This window comes from Rana temporaria, chromosome 3, assembly GCF_905171775.1.
Source record: "Rana temporaria chromosome 3, aRanTem1.1, whole genome shotgun sequence".
Classification (NCBI taxonomy): Eukaryota; Metazoa; Chordata; class Amphibia; order Anura; family Ranidae; genus Rana; species Rana temporaria.
The window spans coordinates 469449991-469469308 of record NC_053491.1 but is presented as its reverse complement, the minus strand read 5'-3'; the positions used below and the strand labels follow the sequence as shown (position 1 = coordinate 469469308).

The following is a 19318-nucleotide window of genomic DNA, read 5'->3' as shown; positions in this document are numbered from 1 at the left end:
TCATGGCGCTGTTAATCACCATGGAAAAATGATGTTTTTTGGCTTTGAAGATTTCTTTGTGATATCGTGTTGTTATTGCCTTGTAGATGGTGAGGCGATCTTCTGAAGGGCTTATTTTCCAGGCGGCTTCCGCCCTTCTGCGCTCTTGCTTCAGTAGCGACAGCTGGTTGTTGAACCAGCCGGACTTTTTTTCCCGGATGCGGACTTTGCGTTTTGGTGCTACTAAGTCGGCTGACTGTAGCAGAGCTGCATTTATGGCATCCAGTGTATCTGAGGCTGCTAACTGAGGATGAATAGCCACAATTTGGTTTCCCAGGGTAGATTTGAAGAGTTCCGAGTGGAGCTTCTTCTGAGATCTAGCCCAGTGTATTGTCACCGGCTTGGGTGCTTTTATCACTGGTGGAATTTTGGAAATTATGAAACTAATTGCATGGTGGTCTGTCCATGGCAAAGGTTCATTTCCCAAAATGTTTATTTTCAGATTTTGTCTGAAAATTAGGTCGAGTGTGTGACCTGAAGCATGCGTGGGTCCGCATATAAGTTGCTGTAGTCCTAACCCTTCCAGGTGGTCGATGCAGGCGTCCGCAATGGGATCCTGTGAGGAGTTGGCCCACAGATTGAAGTCCCCGAGCAGCAAAAGATGTTTGCTGTTAAGGGTATAAGTGGATATGAACTCCGTTAATGATGGTAGAAGCTGCGATTTTGGCCCAGGTGGCCTATAGCAGAGGAGAATGTGAACAGTCTCCTGGGGGTTAGTTTGAAGTTGAAGAGTAAGGGTTTCCATAAACGGAAGAGGATTTTGAAGGACCGGCTTGGTGATTGCAATATGAAACTTATGAATCACCGCAAGGCCTCCTCCTCTTTGCCCTATTCTGTTTTCCGTTAAGATGCGATAATTTTCTGGCACCAATTCTCCGAGAATGGTGTTGCAGTCGTCTGAAAGCCAACTTTCTGTAATAAAGAGGCAGTCTAGATCGTTTTGTAGTAAGAAATCGTGGATTTCTAAACGGTGTTTTACTGCCGATCTTGTGTTAATCAACGCACATGATATGTGCTTGAGCTGTGTTGAATGGTTGAAATTTTTGATGGTCGATCGTCGATCGAATCTCAAAAGTTGGTCTATTTTTAAGGCCTTTTTGGTGACGGCTGGTAATACTGTTGCGAATTGTCTCAGACCCCAAATAGTTTCTGCAGAGTATCGCATTTTAACCATTGTTGCCAGTCACCGGGGAGGGGGGGGCAGGTGTTTGCGTGATAATGGAGAGAAGATTCGCTGAATCCTCACTCTCGGCTTTTGGTCCAGAGGAAGGCAAAAAAACCCTGGCCGTGCTGGCCAATGTGTGGCGGCAGGGAAAAAAATTCCTTCCTGACCCCTGAAAGGCGATCGGATTAATCCCTGGATCAAACACTGATAGATTGTGGAGGGGAAAAGGGGGGATGCGGGGTGTCACTGTTGCTGGGGTGTACCAAGATGGCCGCCAGACAAAACACAGGACCCAGGCTTGGGGGGCTGTCAGCTGGGTAAAAAGCTGATTGTGCCGATCTGGTTGCTGATCGGGGGATGGCGGGGTCCTTCAGGGATGCGGGGGAATAGTCCTGAGAAATCTGCACTGTTTGGTGGCGTGTGCAGGGTGTATGGTCGGCCGCGAAAAGGACTAGGCTGGCGCGGGCGTGTAAAAGACGCCAAAATACGCCGACAATTCACCCAGGGGGGTGGCTGGGGGCCACCACAATCGTGGGTGGCCGTACGGGCAGCGATGCCGAGAGAAAGCGGGGCAGAGAGCCGCAGTGAGGGGCCTGTGTGACGGCTGTCCTGAGAAGGACGGCCGTCAATGGTTCCCCAGGATGGCAGGTAGTGATGTCCAGTTCATGAACGAATCGTTCTTTTGAATCGGTTCTTTTCAGTGAACTGAGTGAATCGATTCATCTGAGTGAACTGAATCGTTTGGAATGGTTCTCTGTGCACTCAATACAAAGCATAGCAGGGCAGGCCTGGTAATATGATCCTAGAGTGAGAGAGCTCCGCCCCTCCCTGCAACCAATCAGCTCAAGGCACAGAGACACCCAGGAACTGCATACAAGTCATGAGTACACAGTACACCAAGTTAAAGAACCAAACGAGTTACTGAGTGAGTTGAAGAACCATAGGAGTTGTTAGAATACAGTACACTGAAATACCAGGAGTCACCACCAGTAAATCGATGATCAGGTAGCAGAAATACACTACAGACTGCTTTAAAGACAGAGAGGACAAAGAGTCAGGATAAGAAGATCTCCTCATTCCGATTAATTCTTTAACCCTTTAGTATTTAGTTGGCTTATCCTAAAGGAGATATGTGTGTTAAAAGGGACAGACACCCCTTCTGGGACATGTGTCTAATTTAGTAGCTGTTTAACTGATTTTTTTTTTTTTTCATTAAACAATAAAGAAACCCCTTTGGGGCACTTTGTAATAGAGGTAGTTATAACGGGTAGTACAGGACATTCATTAACCATAAATTATATTTCTAGAATGATTGCAGTCTCTCAGACGTTTGTGGTGACACCTAACGTGTGACGCAATCATCGTTTATGTACACGTGCACGCCCTACGCAGGTTTATTCACATGCAGATATCGGGGTCGGTGGGGATGGTTTTAGTTATTTTGTTTATTTTTTCACTTAACAAGCCCCTATGTCAAGGGTGCTCAACCCGTGGCCCTCCAGCTGTTGTGGAACTACCAGTCCCATCATCCCTCTGCCTTTGTGAGACATGTGTGTAACTATCATCCTTGCAATGCCTCATGGGGCTTTTTAGTTCTGCAACAGCTGGAGGGCTACAGGTTGAGCATCCATGCCCTATGTGATAGTTGTTTTTGAAGTGACAGGTTCTCTTTATTGCTTCTGGGGTCTGTTATATGATCATACGAGTATAGGATTGTGCTCAGTAACCTGGGTAGCAGGTGTTCTGTCAGATCAAGCAATCTATAGGATCAGCCAATATTGCCACTTACGGTGACGCACAAACAGCTGTGTAAAGGAAAAGTGGGGTTATTGTGCATGTGACCTGCATTCTGATGGGCCAACGTCACAGTTAAAATGGCTAGCCATCAGATTTGTCCGTAGTCTTTACAGTGCATAATGAGGCCCCTTTCACACTTGTGCGACTTGGGACTACAAAGTCACATGACAAGTGGTACCCTATGATTTCCAATGAGTGCCGCCCATATCTGTGTGTCTTCAAGTCGCAGCGACTTCAAAGTAGTCACTGCACTACTTTGGTCCGAATTTGATGCGACTTGAGGCAGAAACCTCAAGATTACATAGGTATTGCTTTAAGTCGCATCAAAATCGCATCAAAGTCACTGTAAAATTTGTGGCAAAAATTGCACGACTTTCAAGTCGCACAAGCGTGAAAGGAGCCCAACGATTGGATTTTACTACCGTGGGTACTTTGCCCGCCCACGCTAGTAAAATGCGATAATTTTTCCCTGGGCATGCGCTGTGAAGACTACGGAAAAATATGATGGCTAGCAATGTTAACTGAAGTTGGCCTATCACATGCACAAAAAGCTGTCTAATCTGACAAATTGTGGTCTGATACAATAGGATTGTGCTCTGAGCAAGGAACTAAATACAAGTAAATGTCCCCGGGACTTGCAAACCTTCTGTGAAGAATCGTTCTTCTGATTCTAATCATTTAAGTGAGAGCTTTGGTTCACTTGCTTGTCAGTAGACTCAGCAAGTGAATCGAAGAATCGATTCATTGAATCGGTTAATTTCAGTGAGTGACTCGAAATGAACCGATTCGGTTAAAAGAATCGAACTTCCCATCACTAATGGCAGGCCCTGAGAGACAGGGTCTTACCTGCGGAGAAGAGGGAGTCCACGGGGAGAGAGGAGCTGGTTCCTGGTTCCTGAGAGCTGCGGTTTACCTCGTGCAGCACAAGGTATGCAGAGCCTGCCTAGCTTCTGACTGCCAGGTCCGGGTGAGAGCAGGCTCGTAGTGGAAGGTCCGGAGCGCCCTACTCCACCACTGACACTGACTGGAAGACCAGCAGTGTCTGCCCAGCAGTAGACTGTGCCAGACTCCATAGGTAGGTTCCTGTGTTGTGAAGGTAGATGGCCCAAGTGGGCAGGGTTTATTTTATGTTTTGTTTTGTTTATGCTGTTTGGATGCTTGCACTTGTTTCCAGCAATATGGAAGAATAAACCATAACCCTTGTTTTGTTAACCACCGACGGCTCCCTCTCTGTATAATTCAGTGTGTAGTGATCCCACTCAGGAGGTCCACCCCCTCCCCCCCGCTACTCTACTGAGCTAACCCCTTACAACACATATATTTTTATATATATATATATATATATATATATATATATATATATATATATATATATATATAAAATAACATTTTATATAAAGCTTTAATAAAAATGTACAAAAGTTATTGAAAGTTATTGAAATTATTTATAAAAGTCAGCAAGTGTTTAGAATTCTTTGATTAGCAATATGTTAAACTGCGAGTAGTGCAAATTATATATATATATATATATATATATATATATATATATATACACAGTATCTCACAAAAGTGAGTACACCCCTCACATTTTCGTAAATATTTTCTTCTATCTTTTCATGTGACAATACTGAAGAAATGACACTTTGCTACAATGTTGTGTAGTGAGTGTACAGCTTGTATAACAGTGTAAATTTGCTGTCCCTTCAAAATAACTCAACACACAGCCATTAATGTCTAAACCACTGGCAACAAAATAGAGTACACCCCTAAGAGAAAATGTCCAAATTGGGCCCAAAGTTTTAATATTTTGTTTGGCCACCATTATTTGCCAGCACTGACTTAAAGGGGTTGTAAAAGTATTTTTTTCCCCTAAATAGCTTCCTTTACCTTAGTGCAGTCCTCCTTCACTTACCTCATCCTTCCATTTTGCTTTTAAATGTCCTTATTTCTTCTAAGAAATCCTCACTTCCTGTTCTTCTGTCTGTAACTCCACACAGTAATGCGAGGGGGCGAGCAGGAGAGTCAGACACACACAGCTCCTTTCTCTACCTGCAAAGTAGAGAGTGTCCTGACACTCCTGCTCGCCCCCTCAAGAGGCTTTCTCCACACCAGGGAGAAAGCCTTGCATTACTGTGTGGAATTACAGACAGAAGAACAGGAAGAACAGAAGAACGTCACGAGTAGCCGAAAGAAGCCGAACGTCGTTGCGGCTCTATACGGCACCTGCGCACCGACGTTCGGCTACTTTCGGAAAATCGTGACGCGATGGATGCGACCGTCGGAAGCCTGTCGGAAGACTGTCAATCAAGAAGGAACGCCCAGTCCCACAGCCCATACCCGAAAGCGGCGTAGAAGATGTATCTCTAAAACGGTAAGTACGGCTTTGATTTAAAAAAAACTACCCGATTCCTCTTGACAAAATGAGCCTCAATCTAATGTTAAAAATTGTCATTTCCGGTTGAACCTCCACTTTAACTGGTGAGTCCGTAACTAATGGGTTGCTGCTGACAGGAAGAACATCCTGCACAGTTAATTAATATAGTGAGCATAGAACCTGCTCCCCTCTTTTTTCTTGTGTTTAGGGTCGTTATCATGTAGGAATACTGCCCTGCGGCTCAGTCTCCGAAGGGAAGGTATCATGCTCTGCTTCAGTATGTCACAGTACATGTTGGCGTTCATGGTTCCCTCAATGATCTGTAGCTCCCAAGTGCCGGAAGCACTCATGCAGCCCCAGACCATGACACTCCCACCACCATGCCTGACTGTAGGCAAGACACACTTGTCTTTGTCCTCCTCACCTGGTTGCCGCCACACATGCCTGTCACCATCTGACACCAAATAAGTTTATCTTGGTCTCATCAGACCACAGGACATGTTTGCAGTAATCCATGTCCTTAGTCTGCAAAAAAGCAAGAAATACATACAGGAAATATTAAAACACTAAATTTTAAGAGAGCAAATTTTCCAAGGATGAGGGCTGCTCTCCAGGACTTGGACTGGGAGGGACTATTGGCACAGATGAACACAGAACAGAAATGGGAATTCTTCAAAAAGACTGTGTGGAACCTCACTGCAAAGTATGTTCCCATGGGTAATAAGTTTAAAAGGCTAAAAATAAAACCTATGTGGCTCACGGTCAAAGTTAAAAAAGCTATAAACAATAAGAAAGTAGCCTTTAAAAAATATAAAAATGAAGGAACACTAGTGTTGTTTAAATGTTACAAAGAATATAACAGGATATGTAAAAAGGAAATCAAGGATGCAAAAATTCAAAATGAACGACAGATTGCAAAAGATAGTAGGACAAACCCCAAAAAATTCTTTAAATATATTAATAGTAAAAAGGTGAAGTCTCAGCATGTAGGCCCCTTACTAAATAATCTAGAGTGGGTGACTGGGGACAAAGAGAAGGCAAATTTACTAAATGTTTTCTTCAGCTCTGTGTATACAATGGAGCATGGGGGAGCTCATGTCCAAAATGGGGGTGGGAGTCACACAGCCCCAAATCCACAATGGCTCAAAAGTGATATGGTCCAGAAATATTTAGACAGAATAAAGGTGGATAAAGCACCTGGACCTGATGGCATCCATCCACGGATCCTAGGTGAGTTGAGCTCTGTCATTTCAAAGCCACTGTATCTAATATTTAGGGACTCATTAATGACAGGAATAGTACCACTGGATTGGCGTAGAGCCAATGTGGTGCCTATATTTAAAAAGGGAACAAAGTCTTTACCAAGTAACTATAGACCTGTTAGTTTAACTTCTATAGTTGGGAAGATACTGGAACGTTTAATAAAAGACCACATGGATGAGTTCTTGCTGGAAAAAAACTATTTAAGCAGCAGACAGCATGGATTCATGAAAGACAGAAGTTGTCAGACAAACCTGATTTCCTTTTATGAAGAGGTAAGTAAAACCCTGGACAGAGGCGTGGCTGTGGACGTGATATATTTGGATTTTGCAAAAGCGTTCGATACAGTTCCGCACACACGGCTCATGTGTAAGGTAAGGTCTACAGGATTGGATATATCAGTTTGTAAATGGATAGAAAACTGGCTGAAAGACAGAATTCAGAGAGTCGTGGTTAATGATTCTTACTCTGAATGGTCCAATGTTATCAGTGGTGTACCCCAAGGTTCAGTGCTGGGACCCTTACTTTTCAATATATTTATAAATGATATTGGGTCTGAGATCAAAAGTAACATTTCTGTCTTTGCAGATGACACCAAGCTATGCAGTGGAATAACGTCCTTACAGGATGTCGCCAATTTACAAGCCGACCTCAATGCTCTGTCTAATTGGGCGACTGAGTGGCAGATGAGGTTTAATGTTGATAAATGTAAAGTTATGCACTTAGGGAATAAGAATATGCATGCATCATACATACTAGGGGGAGTACAATTGGGGGGATCTGTAGTGGAGAAGGATCTGGGGGTTTTAGTTGATCATAAGCTCAATAATGGCATGCAATGCCAAGCTGCGGTTTCCAAAGCGAGCAAAGTCCTTTCTTGTATAAGGAGAGGTATGGACTCCAGAGACAGAGATATAATTTTGCCCCTGTACAAATCATTAGTAAGACCTCATCTGGAATATGCAGTTCAGTTTTGGGCACCAGTTCTCAAAAAGGATATCGGAGAACTGGAGAAAGTGCAGAGAAGAGCAACCAAACTGATAAGAGGCATGGAGGAGCTCAGCTATGAGGAAAGATTAGAGGAACTAAATTTATTCACTCTTGAGAAGAGGAGAATTAGGGGGGATATGATCAACATGTACAAATATATAAGAGGTCCATATAGTGAACTTGGTGTTGAGTTATTCACTTTACGGTCAACACTGAGGACAAGGGGGCACTCTTTACGTCTAGAGGAAAAGAGATTTCACCTCCAAATACGGAAAGGTTTTTTCACAGTAAGAGCTGTGAAAATGTGGAACAGACTCCCTCCAGAGGTGGTTCTGGCCAGCTCAGTAGATTGCTTTAAGAAGGGCCTGGATTCTTTCCTAAATGTACATAAAATAACTGAGTACCAAGATTTGTAGGTAAAGTTGATCCAGGGTAAATCCGATTGCCTCTTGGGGGATCAGGAGGGAATTTTTTCCCCTGCTGGAGCAAATTGGATCGTGCTCTGCTGGGGTTTTTTGCCTTCCTCTGGATCAACTGTGGGTATGGAGTTGGGTGTATGGTATTGTATTGTGTTTTTTATTTTGTTTGTTTATTTTTTTGTGGTTGAACTGGATGGACTTGTGTCTTTTTTCAACCTGACTAACTATGTAAAACACTTTGCAGGCTTTCATGTGCATCATCTTTAGAAGAGGCTTCCTTATGGGAGGACAGCCATGCAGACCAATTTGATGCAGTGTGCAGCGTATGGTCTGAGCACTGACAGGCTGCCCCCCCAACCCTTCAACCTCTGCAGCAATGCTGGCAGCACTCATATGTCTATTTCTCAAAGACAACCTCTGGATATGGCGCTGAGCATGTGCACTCAACTTCTTTGGTCGATCATGGCGAGGCCTGTTCTGAGCAGAATCTGTCCTGTTATACCGATGTATGGTCTTGACCACCATGCTGCAGCTCAGCTTCATGGTCTCTTGGCAATCTTCTTATATCCTAGACCAGGGGTCTCCAAACTGCGGCCTGAGGGCCAGATGTGGCCCCTTGCTAGCCTTTATCGGCCTTGGGGCACTATTTCTTCCACTGATATGGGCCACTATTCCTCCCACTGAAGGCAACAAGAGGGCACTATTTCTTCCTCTGATACCAATGATGGGATAATATTCCTCCTATAAATAGGGGCACAACTCCTCCTCCTACTGACTACCAACCCTGAGGCCATATTCATTCTCACTGATGCTAGGCCCGGGACACAATACGGTCCTCCTAAAGTCTAAAGCACAATAAACTGGCCCTTTGTTTGAAAAGTTTGGAGACCCCTGTCCTAGACCATCTTTATGTAGAGCAACATTTTTTTTTCTGATCACCAGAGAGTTCTTTGCCATGAGGTGCCATGTTGAACTTCCAGTGAGCAGTATGAGAGAGTGAGGCTGGGTTCACACTACTACACTACTTTCATCCTACTTTGCTCTGCTACATTGGTCCTACATTTATCCTACATTGGTCCTACATCCATCCTACTTTCATGAACAGGATACTACTTTGGTCCGACTTCAATGATATTCAATGGGCCTGAAGTAGGATCAATGTAGGACCAAAAGTAGTACAGGGAGCATTTTCAAAGTCGGACCAACTTGTGTAGGACGCTACAAGACGCTCTCATAGGGAAACATTGAACACAGAGCAAAGTAGGATGAAAGTAGTGTAGTAGTGTGAACCCAGCCTCAGAGTGATAACTCCAAATTTAACACACCTGCTCCCCATTCACACATAAGACCTTGTAACACGAGTCACATGACACCGGGGAGGGAAAATGGCTAATTGGGCCTAATTTGGACATTTTCACTTAGGGGTGTACACACTTTTGTTGCCAGCGGTTTAGACATTAATGGCTGTGTGTTGAGTTATTTTGAGGGGACAGAAAATTTACACTGTTATACAAGCTGTACACTCACTACACAACATTGTAGCAAAGTGTAATTTCTCCAGTGTTGTCACATGAAAAGATAGAATAAAATATTTACAAAAATGTGAGGGGTGTACTCACTTTTGTGAGATACTGTATGTATGTGTATATATATATATATAAAGTTAACTTTTATCAATTTATATAATTTTTTAGAAATAATACAGAAAAGCAAAAATGTCAAGTCGAATGAACCAAATAAAATTCAATAATACATACCAAATATAGTATTTGGGGAATCCAGCTGTCCAAATAAAAGAACCCTATAATTGTAGTCTGGCAAGAATAATATTTTGGTAATTTTTGCAGCTCGGTGAGCTGAACACAATATATTCATGACTTATTATAAGGCTTGGATACTCCAAATAAACATCCACTCAAAGGTCATTCTTACCTGCAAAAGAGAATAACAGAAGTTCATATATTTCACAATTTGTCTTTTGTCTTTAACCACTTAAGGACCCCCTACCGACGATATACGTCGGCAGAATGGCACGGCTGGGCAAAATCACGTACCTGTACGTGTCTCTTTAAGGCCCAGTCGTGGGGTCGCAACCCGGTCCAAAGCCCTGTGACCGCGCCCGCGGGACCCGATCGGTCACAGGAGCTGAAGAACGGGGAGAGGTGTGTGTAAACACACCTTCCCCGTTCGTCATTGTGGCAATGTCAGTGATCGTCTGTTCCCTGATATAGGGAAAGACGATCACTGACGTCACACGTCCAGCCCCGCCCCCCTACAGTTAGAAATACATATGAAGTCACACATGACCCCTACAGTGCCCCCCCTGTGTCAAAATTGTCCGATGTGTCCTCCATCATGTTGCAGTCATGAAAAAAATCGCTGATCGCCGCCATTAGTAGTAAAAAAAAATTATTAATAAAAATGCAATAAAAGTATCCCATATTTTGTAAACGCTATAAATTTTGCACAAACCAATCGATAAACGATTTTTACCAAAAATAGGTAGAAGAATACGTATCGGCCTAAACTGAGGGAAAAAAATGTTTTTTTATATATATATATTTTTGGGGGATATTTATTATAGCAAAAAGTAAAAAATATAGAATTTTTTTCAAAATTGTCGCTCTATTTTTGTTTATAGCGCAAAAAATAAAAAACCGCAGAGGTGATCAAATACCACCAAAAGAAAGCTCTATTTGTGGGGAAAAAAGGACGCCAATTTTGTTTGGGAGCCACATCGCACGACCGCGCAATTGTCAGTTAAAGCGACGCAGTGCCGAATGGCAAAAAGGGGCCTGGTCCTTAACCTGCATAATGGTCCGGGTCTTAAGTGGTTAACCGTTTCATCACCCATGTATAAATTAGACATGTGCATTCGTTTTCGTCCGAATGCATTTTCATCCGAATTTCAGGTATTTTCGCTATCGAAAAAGCACAGAATATGAAAACCGAAAGATCCGACATAAACAAATGCTTTATTTTCGTTGCGGTCGAATGTGCCTAACCTTAATACTATTAGTCCAATATTATTCTACATAAAGAGAAAAGATTCGACATTATAGAGACATGAAGAAGAGTCGACATAGAGAGAAAAGATTCGACATAGAGAGAAAAGATTCGACATTATAGAGAAAAGATTCGACATTATAGAGAGAAAAGATTCGACATCATAGAGAGAAAAGATTCGACATAGAGAGACATGAAGATTCGACGAATTAGCTAAAAACATACGATCGCAGCGAGCAGACATTTATAGTGAAAGGCTCCACCCATAGGCTATAGAAGAATTCTAATGTTGGTTGACTAGTAATAATAATTAATAAATATAATTATTACTAGTCATACAACATAGCTTGTAGGCGGAACATTCGACCGGAAATGTACGATTGCTGCATCGTACAGTTTCGTTGCTCCGTCAAATCTTTTTTTTTTTTTTTTAAAGATTCCGTCGAATCTTCATAGAACATTCGACAGACACCATAAACCTTCAATGACAGATTCGAACTTAATTAATTTGGATTTTCGGACGAATACATTTTTCTAACGAAAAAAAAATAAAAATAAAGACGAATTTTGGGAGTAACTAAATAAATTTATTTTTTGGACGAAAACTAAATTCCGAAACAAAATATTTCAGTGTGCACATGTCTAGTATAAATACTCTCTGCCCTTAGACCCTCAGCTTCTGTAGCAGGTATTATAAAAAAAAAAAAAAGTGCACCATTTGTAAAATTCAAATACCATTTGCATTTCCAACATCCAAAGCTAGCTTTGCTGTCTTGTTTTTCAGGGCAAGTTTTTGTATGGCCTCTCCTTCTACCCTAGTCAACTGGCTTGCCTTAATATTACACTAATAAGATTGCCTTCACTTAATATCACATTAATAACATTGGCTTGCCTTAAAGTGGAGGTCCACCCAAAAAAAAAAAAAGGCTACATCGCGGGCACCCTGAACAGGTAAGTGTCCTTATTAAAAGTCAGCTGACTTTTAATCTTCTCTTTTTATTTTTTTAAGCCAGACCTCCACTTTAATATTACATTAATAACATTGGCTTGCCTTAATATTACACTAATAAGCTTAGATAACCTAGCCAAACAATGAAAGTTGAGGTTGATTCGGTAACTGAAGAACTGGCAAATCGTCACTCTACTAGATGTTTGGGGATACAATAAATGCTTAAAAGCATGTGGGCACCCCTCGAAATAACTGAGTTTCGGTGTTTCCAGGAAAGGGTACTGTTAACACTACAGCAATTAAAGACATAGGGCCATATTCTTAAACAAGTTACGTAGGCGTATCAACAGATACGCCTACGTAAGTCCCTTTCCTATGTTTAAGTGTATTCTCAAACTGAGATACACTTAAACATGCCTAAGATACACCAGCCTGCGCCGTTGTATCTTAGGCTGCAATATTTACGCTGACCGCTAGGTGGCGGTCAGCGTAGAATATGCAAATGACTACTCACGCCGATTCTCGAACGTACGCTTGCCCGCCGTAGTGTTTTAACGTCGTTTCCGTAAGCGATACGCGGCGTAAAGATAAAGATGCCCCCTAGGTGGCGTACTCAATGTTAAGTATGGCCGTCGATCCCGCGTCGAAATTTCAAAATTGAACGTCGTTTACGTAAGTCGTCCGTGAATGGCGCTGGACGCCATTTACGTTACAGTCAAAACAAATGACGTCCGTGAGACGTCATTTAGCGCAATGCAAGTCGGGTAATTTACCCGACGGAGCATGCGCATTACGATCGGCGCGGGAGCGCGCCTAATTTAAATGATCCACGCCCCCTGCCTGGATCATTTGAATTAGGATGGCTTACACGGGTGGACTTTACGCGATGCCGCCGCAAGTTCACAGGTAAGTGGTTTGGGAATCCGGCACTTGCCACTTAAACTTGCGGCGGCGTAACGTAAAGTACATACGTTCCGCCGCCTGAAATGTATCAGAATATGGCCCATATTGGACAGTTGTATCTAGTAGTCATTGGTCATATTCAGCTGGATTTGTTCTGCCATGTTGAAGACATTTCATAGCTTACCAACCCACTTTTTTTGGTTATATAAGAAATGAAGTCCAGTATAGTCCAGTTGTATGTGAACAACTGCTACTGGATTTGGGGTTACTTATAGGAGAAGATTTCAAAATTTGCAGTCTTGCCATGCAGTAGAAAAACTGAGCAGAATTCAAGGATGCATAACTGGAGGGATCACCAGCAGGAGGAAGGAGGTCCTGGTTCCTCTATATAGATCTTTATATCGCTAGAGGGGTCACCAGCAAGAGGAAGGGGGTCCTGGTTCCTCTATATAGATCTTTAGTAATCACTGGAGGGATCACCAGCAGGAGGAAGGGGGTCCTGATTCCTCTATATAGATCTTTAGTTATCACTAGAGGGATCACCAACAGAAGGAAATAGGTTCTGATTCCTCTATATAGATTTCCTAATCACTAGAGCAGTGGTTCTCAACTTGGGGTCGGGACCCCCTCGGGGGTCGAATGACGATTTGCCAGGGGTCACCGAATCCTGGGCTGTTCCTGAATCCCGTGCTGCTCTCCCAGCCTTTTTGCGGCCGCCCAGCAGGGCTTTCCCTGGACACCGCAGCCACCCACTCAGCCTCTTCGCAGCCCCCCATTCAGTTCATGGCATGGCTGGGGGACAGAGACGAGAGGTCAGCTGACTATTGGGGAATGTGAAGTTGGAGGGGCTGGAGGAGACCCTATTCCCTGATGTCACTGCTACGAGACACCACAAAGTCGGAGACACAGTGAAGCTGGAGACACAGTAACACTACCTGTGATTATAGTTGCCATTAAACATCCCCACCACAGTTCTCACATCAGCAGATGACCTTGATCAAGAGCATCTAAGTTGGCCGATCAGAACTCTCCCCAGCACTGCCACTGATCCCACCCCTCAGCAAGGAGTAATAGAAGGGATAAAAATAGAATGGAGAGGAAAAGAGGGGGAGGAACAAAGAAAAGGAGAGAAAGAACAAGAGAAAGAACAAGAAAGATGGCTAGAGAGAGGGATGGGGGAAAAAAACAAGAAATTAGCATAGAGAGGTAAAAGGGAAAGAATGGAGAACAAAGAGAAAGAGTGGTACATCCTAAAATGTACCATAAGGGGTTTTAATACTGTACGAGTAGAAGGAACTCAGGGAGAACTAAATGTCTGTGGGTTAGGGGCACAAATTACTTTGCCTTGGGTGCTGACAACCCACACTACGAAAATAATTTTACTATTAGGGGTCCCTACAACTTGGGAAATTTTATCAATGGGTCACGGCACTAGAAAGGCTGAGAACCACTGCACTAGAGGGTCACCAGCAGGAGGAAGGAGGTCCTGATTTTTCTATATAGATCTTTAGTAATCATTAGAGGGATCACCAGCAGGAGAAAGGAGGTCCTGATTTCTCTATATAGATCTTTAGTAATCATTAGAGGGATCACCAGCAGGAGGAAGGAGGTCCTGATTTCTCTATATAGATCTTCATATCACTAGAAGGATCACCAGCAGGAGGAAGGAGGTCCTGATTCCTCTATATAGATCTTTAGTTATCACTAGAGGAATCACCAGAAGGAGGAAGGGGGTCCTGATTCCTCTATATAGATCTTTATATCACTAGAGGGATCACCAGAAGGAGGAAGGGGGTCCCGATTCCTCTATATAGATCTTTATATCACTAGAGGGATCACCAGAAGGAGGAAGGGGGTCCTGATTCCTCTATATAGATCTTTATATCACTAGAGGGATCACCAGAAGGAGGAAGGGGGTCCTGATTCCTCTATATAGATCTTTATATCACTAGAGGGATCACCAGCAGGAGAAAGGAGGTTCAAATTCTTCTACCCTTTGCTGGCTACACATAAACCCGGCCTGAGTTGGAATTACCCATCTGATGTGGGAGAAGAGCAGGTCTGTATGTTATCAGCCCCACTGGGCTTCAGAAAAACATGAGTTATATATTTTTATATCCAAGTCAATGGAAGCCAGAAACAGTTTTCTAGAGGTATAGGGAAAAAAGATGGGGAAGGGTCCATCTATAGAGGAGAAAGCAGAAAATGAACCAAACTGACCAATGTTTTGGAAAGGGTTTTCGAGTTGCTCCATGGAAGCTCCAAAAGGATAAAGACCTTTCTACAAAAACTTGTCATGTAACTGTATAGCAACACATTATATTTATATAAGATGGTAAGAGAAATGACAATAAATTTCACAAAGGACTTTATCTTTATCTGTCCCAAGAGCCAAGCAGCATTGGGAGTGATAAATCTTCAGAGCCAATTAATATTTTACATTCATAGATTGTTCTGACCTCCAGGGTAAAGGATAATCAGCACGATACCAAATCATCTTTTTTTTTCTAAACCTTAGCAATCAGTGTTTGCCAGTTTAAGGGGATGTATAGTGTTTTGTATAGTTTTTTTCTATATTCTGTTAACAAATAAAAGTTGATATTCAGTTTTTAAAACTTTTTTTTCTTCTTGTCTTATTATTGTACACAGTGTCAGCCAACAGGTTGAGCTCTAAGCTCATTTTCAAGTGTTTTCCATGCTTTTCTGAATAAAGGTCTGTTGTGTATAGAGCTCAATAGCACAGTCTGAATTTTTTTTAACTGCAAAGGTGTATGAGTCAGATCAACGATTCCTCGCCTTTCCTACCTAGTTAGGTGTATATAAAGCCAAAATATTTTTCTTAAATTTCGATAGAGAAAAGAAGGGTCACTTTATATTTTTTTGGAGGTCCCACTAGGAGAAAATACTTGCACTTTCCACCACTGAGGGGTGAGGGGAAATCCCCTCGTTGACAACTGTCACTGGTCACAGACAGTGTTCATATTGAAAGATTATCCCTTTTATCCTGTTTCAGTGACAAATGTAGAATGGACACAGCTGGTGACAGATCGTGCCGCAGCTCGGCCCCATCTGGGAAGACATCATATGACAGGCGAGTCCAGAGGGCACAATACTGGAATCAGGAGGGCACAGTACAGGTTCTGAGATGCTGCCCTTTCACACTGAGCCGTCCCTGGTGTCGAGCGGTAAAACACCGGGCGCTGGTAATTTGACATCTCAACGCTTTTAATTTTCTGCCTGCCGATGCATGTAAAGAGAACTTTTATCGAATAAAACGCCTAAATAAAGTTTTTTACACTATTAGATCTCTTTCTCTTTATTCCGGTTACACGTGAATGACCCTGATGAGATAGTTCAGCTGGAGGATGAGCCGTAGTGGACTACAGGTAGGGCTGTCTTAGACTCTTTTCACATTGAGGTGCTTTGCAGGCGCTATAGCATTAAAAAAAAAAAGCGCCCAGAAACAGCGGCTCCATTCACTCCATTTTTAATGGTCTAGAAAAAAAAACGAAGTTTTTTTTTCAACCCGATTATTGTTAAGCCTGCCTTGCCTACACACGATCATGAAAAAAAAATGCTCTAGCAAATCGCGTAGTTTTTCACGTCGTAAAAAATGGTCTTATGCAGGCTTTAACGACGTGAAAAAAACATGCATGCTCAGAAGCAAGTTATGAGACGGGAGCGCTCGTTCTGGTAAAACTAGCGTTCGTAATGGAGATAGCACATTCATCACGCTGTAACAGACTGAAAAGCACGAATCGTCTCTCACCAAACTTTTACTAACACACGGTAACACGAAATCAGCAAAGCAGCCCCAAGGGTGGCGCCATGCGGATGGAACGTCCTCTTTATAGTGCCGTCGTACATGTTGTGCATCACTGCGATTTGCTAGAGCATTTTTTTTCACGATCGTGTGTAGGCAAGGCAGGCTTAACAATAATCGGGTTGAAAAAAACTTTGTTTTTTCTAGACCATTTTTGGTCGTGTGTACGCGGCATAAGATGAAAAAACAAAGTAAAAACCCAAACAATGAAAAAACGGCATTCTAGACGCCTTCTCACATATGTTCCGGTCACTTCTGGTTTGCGTCAGCCTAGCATGCCCTACGTGGTTACGTCACGCTCCTCCTGACTTCATCAGGGGTACCTGATTGGTTGCTGGGGCTGTGCTTATATTGTGTGTAGACCGGAAATGGTCTGTCCGCCATTTTCTTGTGGTCCGTTCTTAAGATATTGACACCACCATTTTGTTGGGGATCAGTTATCCTATTCAGCCTTTCATTAATGGTGCGTCCTTCGATGAAGTTCAAGACCTCTCCTGAGATACCAGCCTCTTACTCTGTGCTCTCCAAGACAGGTTCTTCTTCGAGTGGCTTCCTCCCTCAGGACGGACAGCACAGGACCACTCTGAAAACGTAGACCCAGTCTGACTACCGGGCCTACTTGGTAGATCAAAACCCCAGACCAACGTGGTCCCGGAGCCAGGAACACTTGAACACGCACCCCCGGCCAGGAGGGCCACACACGGGGGGTGGTGGGACAACAGACCCAGGATTGACGACGACCCCGGACTAATGATGTCTTAAGTACTCCTGCCCAGCATGCACAGTGGGACGATCAACTCCCTCTGATTGGCTGCCGAAAGGGAACACCCAAAACACCTTGACCTGACTGCTGCCACCCTTGGCCTGGGATGGTAACAGCACCCCAGACAACAATAGTGATTACTCACAGTACAGCCATGGCTGGAACAGGGGCCCAAATTTAGAGAAAAATCATACAGTCTGAGTTAACTAACCCTCAGACTACCCTCTAAATTTAAAGCAGCGCGGGCTAGAAAGTAGCAGGCCGCTACACAATGAATTGTCTTTGTAATCTGTAGCACAATACCCTTCAAAAGAAGGACCTGAACTTAACATTTTGGAGGAATGTGATGGTTTCCACCAAATTTTGGTTTGTAACATGTAAATGCAGACCAGTTTGGTTAAGGGTGCCACACAATTGTAACTGCTGAGTGACGGCACTTGTTCTTCTATTTTGTGTGCTGTGATCACTCGGGGCTTCACTGACAATCACGTACTAATTAGTACATTGTAAGCAACGTAGTGTGGAATTGTTTGAAAAGTAGAAAAGAACAAATCAGTTTATGGCAGAATTGATAGGAGTGCCATCATGTAATGACCGATAAATCGTTCAGTGGACATAAATTAATGAATTTTTGTTTATTTGTTTACATATACCTAGTGCAGACAGTTCGGACGGGAAACTCATTAACCTTTCGATTTATCGTTCGTTCGGCAGAAAATTTCCAAACTTGTCTGTAGCACTACCCCCGAAGGAGCTGCTGGTTTGTTTTGGGTGGCATGTTACCTCATGGCTCCTCCACCGTCTAGGGGTGTATGGGGAAAGTAGTAGTAACGTAATGTCCACGACCGGTGTCTTTTTCTGTGCTCTTTATTACCCAGCCGGGTAAAAACAGTAAAACGTGTGGTGAAGAGTAGAGATTCAGCAGGAGAAAATAGCAGACGTAGTAATAGGGAAACAGTCCTGCTTCCAACAACACTTTCTTCTTCGCCACTCCAACCAGAGTGGGTTTATTGTGCCTTTCAGTACCCGGTTACCTTGATCCCCAGTGGATGGTCGAGGCCCTATTGGATTGTCAGCCTCTCAGGCGGACTCCTCTCCAAACAGCTCCCTCTCAAAGGAACAACGCTTGGGATCTTCTTAGGATTAGGGACCCAGTCGATCACTGGGGCCCAGCCACAGCTCACATGTTCTGGACCAACGTGGTCCCAGAACCAGGAACACCACGTGGCACGCGCACCCCGGCCTGGAAGGCCATTTCGCCGGGGCGCTGTGATGTGGTCACCCTAAAGGTGGGCGCCACACTGGAAGAAGACCCAGATCAATGGTGTCTGTCTCATAAATACCCTCCCCCAGCATGCACAGTGAGGAAAACGCCTCCTGATTGGCCGCTGGGGGAAAAGCACCCAAACCTCGACTTCACTGCTGCCACCTGTCGTCCTGGGATGAGATCAGCACCCCAGAAGCAACAGCACAGCCAAGCGGAGGCAGAGACCCACATTTGAACAGATTAGCCTGGTCAGAGCTAACTAACTCTCTGACCCCCTCTAAATTTAAATTAGCACCGGTTCTTAGAAATAACCAGGCGCTACATTTCCTTCATTTTTTCGGCTCAAAAATGTCCCAACGATTATCGATTGTGTGACCATTAACTGGCCGAAAAACAAACGAACTGTCTAAAAACAAACAAATATTCATTCATTTATGTCCACTGAATGATTTATCGGTCATTACATGACGGCACTATCGTTTGCTCTCACGGCCGAATGTTCGTTTTTCAAAAATAAGTTCGGCCGATTTTTCGTATAGTGTATGGCCAGCATAAGGATTGGA

General features: G+C 43.4%; 1 protein-coding gene across 1 annotated transcript in view; it reads right to left on the bottom strand.

Annotated features, from left to right (window-relative positions):
* Window positions 1-9959: 9959 nt before the first annotated feature.
* LOC120930630 overlaps window positions 9960-19318 on the bottom strand; it is a 74430-nt gene continuing 65071 nt past the window's right edge. The window contains exon 9 of the mRNA XM_040341805.1: window positions 9960-9976. Within this exon, the coding sequence (XP_040197739.1) occupies window positions 9960-9976 (17 nt within the window). The remainder of the gene's footprint in view (window positions 9977-19318) is intronic.